Below are 16,604 nucleotides of genomic sequence, written 5' to 3'. Positions count from 1 at the left end.
CAGCTTGACTGAGTCACGAGTTCCAGCCACGCGATAACAAAATAGCCAGTTGTCCTATTTTGTCCTGTAGTGCTCCAGCTAGCATGACGCTTCGACTTCTGGCATGCTTGGCATATATGCTACTTCTGGTGGCTTGCAGCTGCGAGTCACCCGTGAGATCAAGCCGCAAGACTCTGTTTTCTTGCACACTCTTGAGCATTTAATCACTCTATCTCACTCACTACCCTTACAACAAAACTCACCTAAATACAGGGTTACTAAATGCTGAAATACAAGTAAATTTGGCACGGAATAAAGCCAATAAGATGGTTGATTAAATTCAACCTTACAGTTTGCATTCCACAATCCACACACTATTCGATTAAAGAGGGTTTTTCTATTGTTAAAAAAATAAATAAAATCAAAGTCTCCCATATTCATAATCTGTATTATTGAGACTCAACAATGATGTTTGTTTATGAGAACAAAACACACAGCATTTACAATCTAAATGCTTTGATGAAATTGATGAGCAAAATAAAGAGATATTTCTCTATGTATTGTTCTCTACAACACCACGTGTAAGTGAAAAATTATGTCACATGCACAAATGGGCTTTTGACCCCTTTATATAGACAACCAAAGGGTGTGAACTCAAGAGATGGCAACTGTTTGGCAATGGACACAACTCTTTGAAAACAGACTGAATCGAGCCGACTATTGGGCATACTCCATTTGAGTTTTGTTTGACCCAATAGTGGCAGAAGTGGCATCTGATGTGGTGAGGAAAGAATTAAATTCGAGTGTAATGGGGATAACATGTCGCAACCTAGTGGCTGTGGTGTGTCAGGAACATATTTGAGCCTGCCTCCACCTGAAAATCAGCCTGATGTTAGAAACATAATTAATAAGTTAGGTACTTAACTAGTTAACTACCCTTGGAAGAAAGATGTTATTGTTTTATGCTCGAATTTAATTCTTTCCTCACCACATCAGATGTCACTTCTGCCACTTGTTTTTTTGCAACATAAGTGTTATAACCATTGTACTCAATGGGCACTATAGTCTTAGTTGTTATTCCATCATATTTTTCTTCAGGAAGACATCGAAAACTTGTGCGATAATTGTCAGCTTCACTGCCTAATTCTGGAAACACTGAAGCTGGGGCTGGCATAGACTGTGCTTCAAGAGAAGCTTCAGCTGTGGAAGGATATGAAACAGCAGTAACGGAGGTTAAAGTTGATGGGGAGAAAAGGTTGCAATCTAATGGCCCTGTTGGAGGGATATAGAACATTTCGAAGGCTTCGTCCATATCCAGATCGAGGTCAACCTGATGGAAGACAAATGAATAACTGAGATAAGTATATATTTTTAGTTATCTGCACTTTCAATTCCCACAAAATAATAACATTGACAACTGTTTTAAGCTGAAAGTAAAATTCATTCTCACTTCTGTAGTATTTACTTCTGCCACTAGATTTTCCGAAGCACATGCATAATAATCATCGTTACATGCAAGGGGTGCTGCATTGTCAAATCTTGTTATGCAATTAATAGGACGGTATTCAGTTGCTCCGGCAATTCTTGAGATGCTGGAGCCAATGTTGGTACAGATTGGGTTTCTTTATGAGAAGTTTTGACAGTGATCGGAGCTGAAACATCAGGAGTGGTGAGGGGTAAACTGGATGGAGAGTCCTCTGGAGGGACATAGAACGCACCCATGAGAAGTTCTATGTCCTCACTTAAATCAACCTGACGAAAGAAACATGAGTGCACAAGTACTTGTTTAATTTACTATACTTCTCTATTCCAAAAAAAAAAAAAAATTATCTCACTTTTGCTGCTTGATTTTCTGCAACATATGCTTTATCATAGTCGTTGTCATTGTTACTCTGAACAAGTTCTGTAACATCAGACAGTGCTGGCTTAGACTTTGCAGGTCCACCTTTGTTACTCTTTTCTTCATTATTGAGTAAACGACAAAGTACAAAGGGCTTCTACATAATGTTAAGCATCCAAGTGAATTGGACGAACAAATCATCCTTGCCTGATATATACTACAAATTGAATTACCACAAAGATGAAAATAACGGAATGTAAATATATATCAGAAATGTTGAAACTAACAATAATGACATAGAGGAGGTTGTCCTACAAAGCCATTTGATATATAATAGGTGTCAGTAAAACTTCTTTTGATTTGGAGCTAGTGAGAGCAAATTCACACGAACAATTTTTAAAAAAAAAATCATTACAAGATAACAATATTAAGCATGGTTCAGTCAACTGCATGCAGTCCATGAGCAACAACACCAATCAAAATCTACTATCAATAATATGGATTGCAACCATGTTCAACAAAACCTCAATCAAATTAGCACACTCTCACAAGCATCACACACAAATGTCAGAAACAAAAATTCTCCCAAATCCTATTACATCATAAACAAGACTCACAATCTAAAAACCTTTACACACCCAATGCCACTCTTACATTAACAAAAATATTGTCATTAGGTCAGATGGTTTTGAGAAATATTGGGAGAGGGTGAATCTGCTAGAAATATTGTGTCATTAGGTCTAAATTACAATGCTGGAACGCCAAACTTCTGTCCCAAGCTGGCAGAACTACTCTTATTTCTTCTATACTGCAATCCATGCCCCTTTACACCTTTTCCTGCTTTAGGGTCCCTGAAACTGTTTGTAAGAAGTTAGACTCCCTCACTAGAGCTTTTTGGTGGGGTCATGAACCCCACCTAAAGAAACTCCATCTTATTAATTAGGATACAATTTGTCAACCCAAAAAGGAAGGAGGCCTTGGCTAAAAGAATTTTAGCTTCTTGAACCAAGCAATGCTTGCTAAACAATATTGGAGAATTATCCAACACCCCAATTCACTTTTAGACAAAGCTCTTAAAGGAAAATACTTTCCCAATGGTTATAGAACTGCCCATCTTGGTCACTCAATTATTCTCAAAACTTGACAAAGGGAATCAAAACATCCATGTTGTTGCTGACCTGATTAATAGCTCATCCCATAGTTGGAAGTTTGACACTGTCAGGTCTCTATACCAGCAACCCACTTGCAATCAAATTTTGCACATTCCTCTAACAAACACAGAAGGGGGAAGGGACAAAGTCTTGTGGAAACACTCCATCTCTGGAGAATTCCCAGTTAATAAAGCTTATGAGTTGCCACATAAGAACTTTATGGCTGATAATCCAACAGGTACAAGACAACTAGACATTCATAGCAGTGTTCTGAGTGTGTTATGGAAAGTGAAGCTACCATTAAAAATCCTCACTTTTATATGGAAACTTCTCCATAATTGTATATTTCCATTAAAACTGCCAATCTCAACCAAATCTTGGTGAGTCGATCGTTTGCAAGATGTATTTTGGAAAACAAAAGGTTGGATCAGGAGAACTTGAACACCTCACAAGCTCTATTTACACCTTATGGACAATCTACAATCACAGAAACCAGGTCGTACATGAAGGTAAAAGCCCTAATCCCATTGAGATAATACTAACCTCTCAAAATCTTCTTTGCAGCCCAAAGATTTTGTTGTGGATACTAGAAAATTGGCAATTACTTGTCAAAATTGGAAGCCATAGGGACCGATAGACCAGAAGGAGCAGTTATGCTTTTAAAACACCAAATAAGGAAGGAAGAAAAGATCTTTAGAGGATGCAATAGGAATGGTTTTGACACCCCACTAACAGCAACCAAGGAAGCACCGGTGGGAGCTCTTTTGAAAGCTAAAGAACTGGGCTTTCATCATATCATAGTGCTCACAAGATGCAAATATGTGAAGGAAGTTTGCAACAATAAAAGAAAACCTTTTTGGCAGGATCTAATGATGCTTACAGACCTGAAAGCTTTGCAGCAGCAAGGGATGAAATTTAGCATAACGTTAGTTCCTAGAGTTATTTTGTCTGATGTTGATGATATGGCCTCTTTAGCTACCAAAAATACCTATCCACTGTAACTGGCTACACCTAGAATTTTGTAATGCGCCATACTAATGTTCTTATGACCCTAATGTATCTGTGATCTTTATGTTGTTATTATTATTGTTAAAAAAACTAGGAAACAAGAATCCAAAGGTAGGACTTGTTCTAAAGACACAGATAACCAGTGTTTTTCGAAAAAGAAATGGTACACAAACACTCATTCAGCTCACAATTACGGATTACCCATAGATAAGATGCAAACATCAATCTGCATGGGCAGTCAGCCTGGTGGAGCTCCCATCCCATTAGAGGCTCAAATGACAAGTCAATGGATGTTTTCAACTAATGGATTATCCTTCAGTTATAAGCCACTTAGCCATGGAAACCAAAATAGGCATAACTGACAGTGAAAATATTTCTAATAAATCAAAGCACTTTCAAAGCTCAGACCTCTTAAATTTTCCCACGACTTCCAAAATAGTGAAACTGAAAATTTCATTACAAAACGGGGAAAATTAAATTGAGATTTTTAGTTCCCATCGTCTGGACACCCTTCATTCATTCTTGCCACATGTTTTTATGCTTATCAGTAGCAGTCAGTATACAGCTAAAGTTTTTTTTTTTTTTTTCCCTTTTTTCTCTCCAATCTGGGAAGAATCAAGTAGTTTAACATGAATGCCATTAACAAGTTAAACCAGAAATTACCTTATTACAGATTGATGTTGAAGACTTGAATACTCCTTGATCTTGATTTGTAGATCACCAAAAAAATTTAGTAAGGTGCATAGATGATGAGTTGATTCCATAGAAGATGTAAAAACAATGCACTTCTCTCCTCCTAAATTTTTTAGAAGGGCAACCAAATACAATGGTTTGAGTTTTGATTCACAAATCTGTAAACAAGAGATGGAAATTTGAAATTACAAAGAGCAATGGGATTACCATTAAAAATCAATTAACGACAGTTATCAGAACCTAATACCTAGATTTTGAGTATATAGAGCATATAAATGTAACCATGTCTTAGGGGTGGTATTGATCAAAATTTTCTAATAAGCACCAAAAGATATCATGGTGACCAGCTCAAAACACAGCCCAAAATTGACACACACAGAAAATTTCAAAGTTCTTTCCAAAATTTTAAAATTTGACCAGATGCTTCTTCAGTAATTTTTTTTTTTTTTTTTTTTTTTATTGGTAACTATACAGTCTATACACACAGCCGGTGATTCTTGAACCCATGAGTCACAACCTCACCCTTTTCCTTGTGATTAAAAGGGGAGGAAGTGTCATTTGATACTTTATGATCACAATACAAAGTTGTATTAAATTTGGTACTTTATGTTTGGTTTTTGAATTTATATTGTTAAAAATTGAATCCTGGCAAGTGATTTTGTTGAGTCAAATTTAAAAACAATAAAAAAAGTATCCAAGATTCCTCCTTTCAAAGATAAAAAAGACAGAAAAGTAATACCAAAACTGAGATTTGATCATTTGACTGTTTCCAGTGTCAAAGTACCTTTGATGATTAAAAAACAATGCCCAATTAAGGTTTATGTGCCTTAAAGTTATTCAAAATTCTCAAATAGAACAAATTGCCAGCAACAAAACTGAAGCTAAAACTTGCCTTTAGTGGAAAATACCATGAAAGTAAGCTTTTAATTATGAAGAACTTTTAGACAAGTGAAAAACATAATTGTCATGTTTGTTTTTAGCACAGGATGAATAACTTTTTCAACTTGAAAAGTAGTCTTAAATGCAATAAGTGAGCTTGCTTTTAGAAATTGAAATAGAATAAGAATTGTGCTTCAAAAATCAAACATTGCCAGTACAGTTACAATGGCATACCAATTTGTACGATTCTAATTGTTCTGGAGGCTTATAACGACTTTACCCAGTTGTCAAAAATAAAGGATGATGCAGATCGAGCTGAGCAAGCTTGCTTGGATCTCGGGTCAGTGTTGCAAACATGTCCATCTTCACAAGCCTAGGTGAAGGTTTACCCTTAAACCCCCTCTCAAAACCACTACGATAAATAATATATCAATACATCATTTCATATAGTTTTCATCTTTAATATAATATTAAAAAAGGTAATCTTGAGACAAATAAATCTCTAAAATGAATCCTCCATTGGAGGTGAGAATACCTCATCTGTTTGCTCATTTATAGAATAAATTTTCATTTTCATCCTGTAACAGGTCCTCTTTTGAGCATGGTTTTGAATATTGCTAATGGTCTCTATTTATGAGTAATGGATACACTACCTAATCGATACATAGGTCACAATGATTAGGTATAGCCTTGACTTCTTTGGCACAAAGGTCATAAGTGAACGTAATCCACTTCAATAAAAGTCCTCTGTAATCTAAACTAATGGATTGTCACAATAAAACATTCAATTTGATAATAAATAACTAAGGCTCAACCCAAAAGAAAAATATATAATAAAAACTAAAACCAGATTTGTCCTTTCTATAAACATCCACAATGTATGTTGAAATTACACTGGGAACATTGGTATATCAACTCTATGCAAGTACCAACACAATAATCACATTTAAGGTGGACTTTAGTTCCTCAATGAAAGTAAGGGGGTGTGTGCGACAGTCAAATGTGTAAGCACCTCCAAACTTGTAATTTGTCATAGATTGTAGCCCAATAATGTGATTCTGTGAAGAAACCAGGAAAAATCTATCACACAGTGGGAAGTTACTTTGAAGGAAATGCCACTAAAAAAAACCTAAATTTCCCATAGGCAAGTAAGCAAAATAATGAAACATACCTGATAAGTAGCTATGTGTGTCACAGCTCTCAGCTTTTTGTTTTTTGATCAATACTTGTGCAGTTTCACTTTCACCCATCAACTTCACAATCTGCAAGAGATACCAGAGAGAGCAGAAAATCAATGGACCAGTTTGTTCAAGAGAAAGACCATTCTCTATGTAATAAGGACCAGATTTCAGAGCGAAGTATTAGTTTATGCAGATTTATCCTATCCAGTTACTTAGGCACAAAGCTGAAAAGCTCAGAACAAGGAAGCACTACACGTAGTGTATAAAATTTGGCAGTGAAGAGTGGATATAAATATAAACATCTTCTGAGAAACAAATAAACCAAAAACCAAAAAACGCTTCCAGGAGGAAATATTTCACGCAATGTGCTTGCTTTTGTAATCTTCTTGTAGGAATACAATGACGAAATCAAGTTTTAACTGCAAAAGCAATTTGTGAAATCACAGCAAAACTGATCCTGGTTAGAGTACCTTTCACCTTACATGTTTTAAAATTGATAGCAAATTAATCATCTAAGCATAGAGTTGCTTTAACTTATTTACTCTGCTAAGTTCTTCACCTGTATGTACAATGAATGTAAGGCACTATCAGAAAGCGAATGAACCACGATTTTTATGACCCAATTTTAATTATATATAATATGATGTGTTAATTTTGTTAGGAATGAAATATGAATGGAATGTGTGCAAGTTTAATTTTTTTTAGTTTTTATGGATTTTCACAACTCTTGCATATTGGAGTTTATTGCTTTTTATCCATGTTCACACACACACACACCTTATTTGTTTTTGCTAGCAATGGGGTTCCTAACTTAGATGCTAAAAAAAAGGATTCTTGGTTGCAAGGAATTCAAATTCAATCCCAGATGAGAATATGCAGCTTATTAATCTTTATTTTGCAAACTAAATGATTTTCCCAAGAGCTGATTTACTCCCATTCCAATTAGTGTAAAGTGTTTGGAAGACTTTAAAGTGATTTTTGGCTTGTAGATTAATATTTGTGTAGGTGTATCTGCTGGCCTAAAGAACCAGATTTTGGTTGCTCTTCACTTTAAGGAAGGTAGTCTCCTAGTTGGATATCAAGGTATGCCTCTAGTCCTCGGTAACCTAAGCTTTTATGACTGCAAGCCCTTAATTGAGAAAATAACTAGAAGAACAAATGCTTGGACATTTTATTACATATCCTTTGTACGCAGATTGAAGTTATTACAATTAGTCTTGTATAGTGTCTTTGGGAGGTGAGTGAGTCAATGCAGCTTTTTTCAAGTGTAGATTAATACAAGATTTATGGGGAAAGAAGCTACACTTCGTACAACTATAAAACGGAGGTGGAATGACTCCAATGTACTAGTCACATTTTTTGTTATTCTAAACAAAATAACGCTCAATGGAATACAATCTTAAGTGCGACCAAAGCTGTGCCACAGAAGACAGCCATTTCATAAAACAAAAAAAGTGAGCAAGGCACATTCCCTCCACCACATTGGAGTAATTGGTTGATCCAAACCATTACACAGACCATTATAGCAATTGGGTTTTTGATCTTCTAAGAAAAACATTTCCATATTGATTATAAGAATATGTTCCGTTTAACTTTTGTAACAAGTAACAACTGCTCTGTGCCTAAGTTATAACAATGGCATTAAAATTTAAAGTTGTACTAATTGTGTAGAAGCAAGAAAATGAACAAACATAAACACAGTATAGATATTGAAGATGAAAAAGTGAAGAACTCCCAACACTTAAAAATAAATAAATAAAAGAAAATAAGATTTCCTAAAAAATGCAAGAGTGTGAGAACTTGAGAATAAGATGAGCACATTAGGCAAATTCTCCATACTTGGAATGCAGCAAAGTTGATATTTTTGGCATATTGGACATTATTTAAACAAAATAGTAGACATCTTTTAGAAGCAAAGACCAACTTCACATTTGACTAACAATTACTTCTAGATTATTCCATATAACTTAAAAGAATTTGTATTTAGGAATAACTATTAATTATGGTTCCAACAAAATAACAAAAAAAAAAATGCTGCATTTCTAAATTTATGAGCATAAGTAGCTTGTATATTATGCAATTAATGCAACAAAGACTTGAGGTTTCTAAGAAGTTTTGTCAAAAAGGTAGGATAGACCCCAAACACCAACCATAGCCCCAAAATGGTCACATCATCGGCAATTGACCAATGTCCCAACACCTAAACATAGATACACACCAACAACAAGATCAAATATTGTTCAAGACACCCAAACATTTTTTTTTTTTTTTTTTAAACCCTCAGGCTTGTTGCCAGCATCAAGATTGGTAGGTTCAATGAAGAATAGAGTAAGTTGCTTGTATAATTGAAATCTATTTTAACAAATGTTACAACATGTTAATTGTTTTGGCCATTTGAGAGGTACAAAACAACAATACTAATGAGCTTAAACTCAAAATAAATAAAAGTTCTCCCGTAAACTACACTAATGGATTATCGTAATAAAAAATTCAATTTGATAATAAGAACAAAGGCCCAACCCAAAAGGACAAATATATAAATAAAAATAAAAACCTTTATTTGTCTTTTTCATAAACAATTATAGTGCATGTTGAAATTACATGGAGCACATTGATATATCAACTCTACACAAGAACCATTACATCTGTTACATTGAGGGTGGTCTTTAGTTTCTACAATGAAAGTAAGAGGATGTGGGTGAGAATCAAATGTGTGAGAAACTCCAAATTTGCACTTTGGGTGTTTCCCAAGGATACATTTGGGATGGGCAGGATAACTACAATTCACACAATAGTAAAACCAATGCTTTGGGTCTCTTTCTTCTTCACAGATATCACAATAATATTTATCGGAGTCATCTTCAGCAATATAATAGAGAGTAAAGGGGTGGTCATGTTGTTTGTACCCTATGACTTGTGGTAGTGTAGTGCATTTTATGTCCAAAGCAAATTCACAAGTGGTACAACGGAATATTGGGTAAGTTTTAGAATCACAACAACTACAATTATGTTTAGATTCTATGCTTGAGAGAAGAAGTCGATGCTCATGACCAGGGTGGGTAAGGATGTCTAAGATTAAACTACATGAAATATCAAGATTAAACCAGCATGTCACACTGACACACAAATAGATGAAGCCATTGCAACAACGTTTACAGGCATAACACTCAAATATCTTATTCCTCCCATAAGGTGACTTTGGGAAGAGGGTAAGTGGGTGTTGATGAAGCAAGTGTCGTTTTTTCTAGGTAATTTAGCACAAGATTTATGTAGAAAAAAACTACAATTTACACAACTATAAAAAGGAGGGAAAATAGCTTGCACGCACTCATTGCATTTTTCATTATTCAGAACCTCATCATCTGAAAGCTTTAAGTCATGCTCGTGACTAACTTGTTGGATTTCTGTGGCTATTTCAGTTCCGTCCTCCCCCACTTTGATATTTTTGACTTCATAAGTTGCCAAGTAAACAGACTGATCGAGCTCTGAATCTTCATTCTCCTCCTCTTTAAGTTCCTGCAAATTTATGTACTCCCTATATCTGTAGTCTGTAGCACAATCAATGTGAGCAACGAAATCGCATCTGGAGCAAAAGTAAAACCCATAGTTTGTATTCACTTTTTGAGCACAGATCAGACAAAATCGGGAGTCAGATTGATGGAGTCCAACTTCAAGATAAGAATGGGTGAGGTGGAGGAGGTGCTCGTGACATATAAGTTTGAATCTGCGTGGCAAAAAAGCACAACTATTATGAACCCAGAAACCACGTAGGTCACAATGATTAGGTATACCCTTGACTTCTTTGACACAAAGGTCACAAGTGAACGTAATCCACTTCCAAAAGGGGGTTAATGGGCGGTGGTGGACTTCAGATTCGATGGTGGGCGTTAAGGGAGTACATGTGACGTGAAGGTTGAAGTCACAGAGGTAACAACGATAAGTGTATTGTCGGCGAGATTCATTGCAGAGCTGGCATTTGGTCTTTTCCTTTCTTTCTTTCTCAATGCTTACTCATGTGGTGTTATGATGATGGTGGTATAGTGATCCTCCTCTAGAGGTTGCTCTAGTTGTGGTTGTGTTACTATCCACAGCAAGGACCCTTTATATACTGCCTGTCGTGACTGGTTATTACTATTTTAGCCTTTAACCACTTTTGTCTGGTTTAGGGCGTTCCTCCTGATCACTCACTAATTTGTCAGTTGTCCAACCGCCACCACTTACCTGTGTTGGCTGTGCCACTTTCTATTGCCAGACGAAGAAGACTATTTTGTTTACTTGCTCACCATAGCATTCTCTCTTGCTATCTCTCATGGCATGCACCTAATGATTTCAACTCATCTTACCTTCTTTTGGGTGATATGTCATCCCAGCAGAACATCATCCCCAAAAGAATATGAGCAAGAACCCCTAAATAGGCTTTCTTTTCTCCCCATGGCCAGACCATACCCTCTCTTACCTCTGGTCCATGACCCACCACTCTTATATTGGTTGAGTACAGGTTGGTAATGTCTAAGCCTTATGCGTGCTCCACTTCTAGTGTATGTTGAAAGCTTGTCTGCTGCTCATGCATTTGTCATGGTCTAAAGGCTCATCTATGCATTCTGCCACTCATCCATGACCTCTTATGGCATGAACTATTTTCTGATCTTTCATTCTTTATTGGCTTGCTCCTTTCAAAGGATGGGCCTTGCTTGATCGTAGTTTTTTTTTTCCCCCTTTTAGCCCATTCTTTGCTCCTTCCATAGTCTTGTTGCCATTCCTACCATCTCACTCTGCCATTCCTACCGTGGTTTTATTTAACTTGTGCTTGCTGGGCCACTTTGGACCTACTGTCTATTCTTCTCTTAATAATTCAATATGGTCATTGGATTTATATTCATGCTACTTTGGACTTTCTTAACCCATTACATTGCTCGTAGGCTCTTTTGTCCCATTTCTTTCTTCCTAAACATCCTTGGCCCATTTGCTTTCCTTGGATATCCTTGGCCTATTTTCTAACTCTGCATTCCCATGGGCTTTTACTAACTCTTTTGGACTTTCCTAACCTAATTACTTTATTCTTCATCCTTGGGGCTCATAGGCTTTCCACTAACCCCTTACTTTCTTGCTTCATTACGTCGGGCTTGCTGTAGCCCATTCTTACTTTTCTACATCTCATAATGCCCATGGGTTTACTACTTCTCTCTCTAGGCTCCTTTAGACCCATTACTTTCCTCAAGGCCCACTTATTTACTTTATGAGCCTATAATCTATTGTTCCTGCCATTCGGACTTAATAGTTTTTTTTATTAATCCACTAACTCTACTCTGTCCATATTGTAGGGCTTCTTTCTGCTATTGGGCTTTCCAAAACGAGCATCAACAATAAGAAAAACGGTATCCTAAGACCACTAATTAGGATTGAGGGAGAGTAGAGTGGAGTTGACCGAAAATTAGCCAACTCTAATATGCTAGATAACTCTACTAGTATATCTAATATATTAGAGTTGAGGTTTAGAACTTGAGGTTTAGAATTAGTAAACCATATTTTCTTTATCCAACTCTGACGTCCTCTTTAGCATTGCCCTTTCATATTAGTGATTTCAGTGCTACGTAACACTACCTAATCGTGAGCATCCTCATATGGCTTTATTCCTTCTCTACTAGTGATTTGACCACTATGTAGCATAACTTTTTAAGATTCATCCCCTCCTTCATAGTTCATACCACCATTTTAATTTACGAACGACTTGGGTCTTGTTCTGCAAATGCCGAAAGACTCGTCATTAGAATCTTCCGCTCCTTTTAGTTCACTATCTCACATGCTCAATAGCCTATATGACTATACACACACCCCAAAATGCACATCCACCGACCTCTTCAGTGGTCATACTTTTACTCCAATCTCAAATTGTTATCAATCTTACAATTTGAGTTTGAGCAGAACATTATAAAAATACCATGGATACAATGAACCGTAATTTTATATAATAGCACAGGCTGTGGTTTTAGGATTATTACATTTGTTATCATATATTTAAAAATGATCATTGTTATGGAATATGACTTTACATTAATCATATACCAACAGTACTTAGTAAAAAATTTGATCACCACTAAAAAAATACTTGGAATAAGGCTTGGATGTCAGTAATTATCAACATGAAACTATTGCAAAAGCCTAGAAGCCCTTCCAAATAAGACCGGATTTGACAGTAACCATATGAGAGCAAAGTTACCACAACACTTATAGACACATTCACACACAAACAATTTTTCTGAGGTTTGGTGCCTAATAAAATGGTGAAAGAGGACATGCTGAATTAGCAATAATGCAGGCGAAGACATCCAACTTATTGAGTTTAGTTTAATGAAGCTCTAAGAGGCACCATAAAAATTAAAAGACAATCCTTACTATTTATTACGAAAAATCCATTTTGTCACTACAACCAGAATGTTTTTCTGAAGTTTTATGTGACCAATGGCCTGCAACTTGATGGACCATCTTTCCATATCTTCCCAGGCTTCCCATGTCACGCTCTCTTTTTCCCAGTCCCACACAACCTTAAAAGCTGAGTCAGTTCCTCGCTTCAATTTGTCGGATACTCCCAGTCCCTAGTGAACAAATCAAACAAGTTTTTTAACGTCCGGCATAACTTCGTAAATTTCTTATGCATAACCAGACACCAAAGAAAAAAAAATGGGAAAAGAAAAATTATCAAGGGTATGAAAATTTAAATTGATGCATTTGTAATTTTTTTCCCCTAAGGTACTATTTCATCAACTTATATTGGATCATCCAAAAAAAAATTGTAGACACTATAAATAATGAGATAGCATCAAATTAAAAGAATTCACAAAATGCACTGTCATTGGTTTTCCATTCTTTTTGTAATATAAGACGATGGATGCCAGTCTTGGACCATCGTGTTTATAATTATGAATTCTGCTCATATTATATACAAAACAGATCAAACCAACTAAATTTCATGGGACATCGATAGAAAAAAATAAATAAATAAAAATCATGGGACATTCAAACAGGGCCAGACGTGCATTATCCCCCTTGCTCTTCTTCTTTTTACCTTTGTAGCGAAATCCTGACCTTCCTGCTTGTAGTAAAATCCCAAGAATTAAGAGAACTCATTTTAAAAAAACAAAAAAGTAAAAAGAAATGTTACATCCACAACATTTTCACAGCAAATCATAGGTGGTAAGTTATTAATGGTTCAAATTTAAACTTATCACTTAATTACTTTTTTGCCCATCAATAATAACCTGTAACAATCCGCCACTTATGATTTATTGTGAAAATGTTATGACATAGCATTTCTAAAAAGTAAAACAGAAAAGGAACTGTTAAGGTTCATGATAATACAAAGCCATAACAATGGGATTCTGGGCAGATGCATCTACAAATCAGAGAGCAATTGTAGATTTATTTATAAATATGTAATAATAAATAAATAAATTGTTTATAATTCATCATGTCAAATGAATTCACTACCAAAATCACTAAAATAAAAAAAATAAAAAATAAAAAGTTGCCACCCTCAATACAGTCATATAGCAGAGGCGTTGCATGAATTTGAAGGAAACCAACTTCTGAAAATAGGCATAGAAAGAATTAACTTACATCCTTAGGCAAGGGTGATAGATGCAAGAATCCATCAGCATATTCTGACACAAAAACATGCAGATGAAGACCTTGTTTCACAACCAAAAGTGCCGTTTCAATATCAAGAAAACCAACTTCCACCATCCTCCTTAAGACTCTTGCTTGGAAGCTCTTCCCCCTATGAGAAAACGTGAGATGCAAGATTTTGGTTTGTATGTAATTATTCATAATAAACATAGAGGGAATCAAGAACATAGTGCAAAAATCAATGCAATACAATAAATACAATTCCAGAAAGGAATGGTTACCAGACGTAGGATTAATACGTATATAGTAGCACCAGACCTGCTAGGATCCCTGAGTGGAGAACGAAGTTCTGGGGCAGGTATAATCCCAGCAAGCATTGCAGACTCCCCCAAACTAAGAAGAGATGGATGCTTTCCAAAGTAGAAAATTGATGCTGATTTAATGCCATATATACCATGTCCCCAGTAAATCTGTAATATAAAAATACCTCTATTACAAGCTGACAACCTCTAAGGATCATATGAAATATCTGAAAAAAGTAAGGCATTCATATGAACCCTTAAAGTTTTAGGTGCTTTCACTTCACATGGTGAGTGCATGAATTTAGTACAAAGTGGAGGGCTGCACGAAATTAAAATAATTTCCAAATGGGCTAAGCAAAATATTTTCTAAAAAGAAACAATGCTACCACTAAAGAAATCAACTTATCAGATCGATTATAGAAGTGTAGGAAGAACAGGGTCCAAAAATTACAAACCTCAGGATTTATGCCAGCAAAGTTCACATATGCCACTGGCATAAAGAGTGAGATCTTTGTCTTAAATTTACAGTGACCTTACAACATTAATTGACAAGATGCCACATAACTTATTTAAGTGAAAGAGCAATTTGATTAATTTTTTATATAAAATCAAGCAGCTAAATAGACTCCAACATTCACAATAGGCTTAGGCAGCAAGCAGAACAACCATGTAGCTTAAACTAGACCTTTTTTACAGATCTTCAGACTTCAACCTCAGTTGTTAATAAAGACAAGCCAAGCTTGTGTAGGAATTTTGAGCTTGTTAGTTCTATCAACAAAACCTGAGCTACACTTCTAGCCCCTCTCCAGGCCAATGAGCCCTAGCTCAAACAGAGCCTTCTTTACTTGTAAGAATAGGATAAAAGGTGAACTCATGGATTCAAGTCCCACTTTGTGCATGTAACTTACCAATGAAAAAAAAAAAAACTTATCTATCCTTCCTTCCAAAAAGAAGGGATAGATAAGTTTATGCTTAATTGAGCTCACATATATTGGCGATAAATTACCACTTGTCTCAAAAGCTTAAATGGTTAAGAAATGGAAAATTGAATCGTTTAACCACAATTCTAACAATTGGATTAAATTTGAAGAGTCAAACTTTACTAACATCTTTCCTTCCCTAAATCTTTGTTTTAGAGGACATAACCAAACCCTTCTTTTGCAACCTAAATTCTCAAAATGAATGTCATTACAGCACATCTTGCTCATTATAATATTCGTATTCACTTCTTTGAATGAAAAATTCTCCAACCATATATTAAAAGGAAATAAAATAAAATCATTCTGAAAACTAAGTGCTAATTTTCTAGCCTGTCATGGAATGAAACCCAACTAAGAAGTCTTGCGTTGCAACCTATTTTTCTGATTAATTAAGATATGTATTTGAGCTACAACCATGATCCAGTCACTTCCTGGATTACAACCTTTATATAAACCTTGAATCCTTGATCCCTGTCTACTTTTCTTTCCTCCACATCCTCTTCATTCTCTAAAATTTTCATCTCTAACATTCTGAAAGTGAAACCTTTATGTACTATGAAATGATGATTACATGAATAAGACAAGAAAACACCAACAATTCCAGAAAATTTAATAACTTGCAACAAACATGATTTTGTAATAACGTGGAATTTGAAAGGAAGGAGGGAGGAAATGACTCACAATACTGACTTAAGCTAATATGTCTCCGCCCACACAACCAGCTAGAAAATTAAGCCACCGTGACACATATTAAACTTCAAAACAAATAGAATGATAACATTATATGCCTAATGTATCCAATTAATTGAGCTTCCTGGAATCTGTGGGTGAGTGGGGGCAGAAAACATGCTTCCAAATACACACTAAATGTAAGATGCAACTATAATAAATCCTGTCAACATCTCCTTAAAACTTTTCACGTGCAGACATAAGCACATTAAATACAATCTCACATGAACTTCTCAGAT

The 16,604-nt window shown here is 35.6% G+C and overlaps 1 protein-coding gene across 4 annotated transcripts; it reads right to left on the bottom strand.

Moving 5' to 3' along the window:
- Positions 1-413: 413 nt before the first annotated feature.
- Positions 414-14,820, bottom strand: LOC115989243. Of its 4 annotated transcripts, XR_004091850.1 has the most exons (10): positions 14,636-14,820; positions 14,346-14,505; positions 13,125-13,324; positions 6,722-6,812; positions 5,785-5,962; positions 4,642-4,829; positions 1,815-2,026; positions 1,430-1,731; positions 968-1,309; positions 414-853 (listed from the first exon to the last, which is right to left on the bottom strand). XR_004091850.1 is itself a non-coding variant. In XM_031112910.1 (3 exons), the coding sequence occupies exons 1-3, from the start codon at positions 14,729-14,731 to the stop codon at positions 13,124-13,126; spliced, it is 420 nt and encodes a 139-aa protein (XP_030968770.1). In that variant the 5' UTR covers positions 14,732-14,820; the 3' UTR covers positions 12,934-13,123. The 4 variants fall into 4 exon arrangements, 2 of the variants coding, with proteins under 2 accessions (XP_030968770.1, XP_030968771.1); XR_004091849.1 differs by lacking the exons at positions 414-853; positions 968-1,309; positions 1,430-1,731; ... (1 more) ...; positions 4,642-4,829; positions 5,785-5,962 and adding an exon at positions 6,325-6,608 and having other exon boundaries at positions 14,673-14,820; XM_031112910.1 differs by lacking the exons at positions 414-853; positions 968-1,309; positions 1,430-1,731; ... (2 more) ...; positions 5,785-5,962; positions 6,722-6,812 and having other exon boundaries at positions 12,934-13,324; positions 14,673-14,820.
- Between the last annotated feature and the right edge of the window lie 1,784 nt (positions 14,821-16,604).

The sequence above is a fragment of the Quercus lobata genome, chromosome 5 (genome assembly GCF_001633185.2).
Source record: "Quercus lobata isolate SW786 chromosome 5, ValleyOak3.0 Primary Assembly, whole genome shotgun sequence".
NCBI lineage: Eukaryota > Viridiplantae > Streptophyta > Magnoliopsida > Fagales > Fagaceae > Quercus > Quercus lobata.
Note: the sequence above shows the minus strand (reverse complement) of the source record. Positions and strands in the feature narration are given on the sequence as shown.

Excerpts from the sequence above, each read along its gene's own strand:
- LOC115989243 (XM_031112910.1), bottom strand. The coding sequence starts at position 14,731 with ATGCTTGCTGGGATTATACCTGCCCCAGAACTTCGTTCTCCACTCAGG. Across the intron at positions 14,506-14,672 it reads CCACTCAGGGATCCTAGCAG|GGGGAAGAGCTTCCAAGCAA; the intron begins GTCTGGTGCTAC and ends GTTTTCTCATAG. Across the intron at positions 13,325-14,345 it reads TATCACCCTTGCCTAAGGAT|GGACTGGGAGTATCCGACAA; the intron begins GTAAGTTAATTC and ends TTTGTTCACTAG.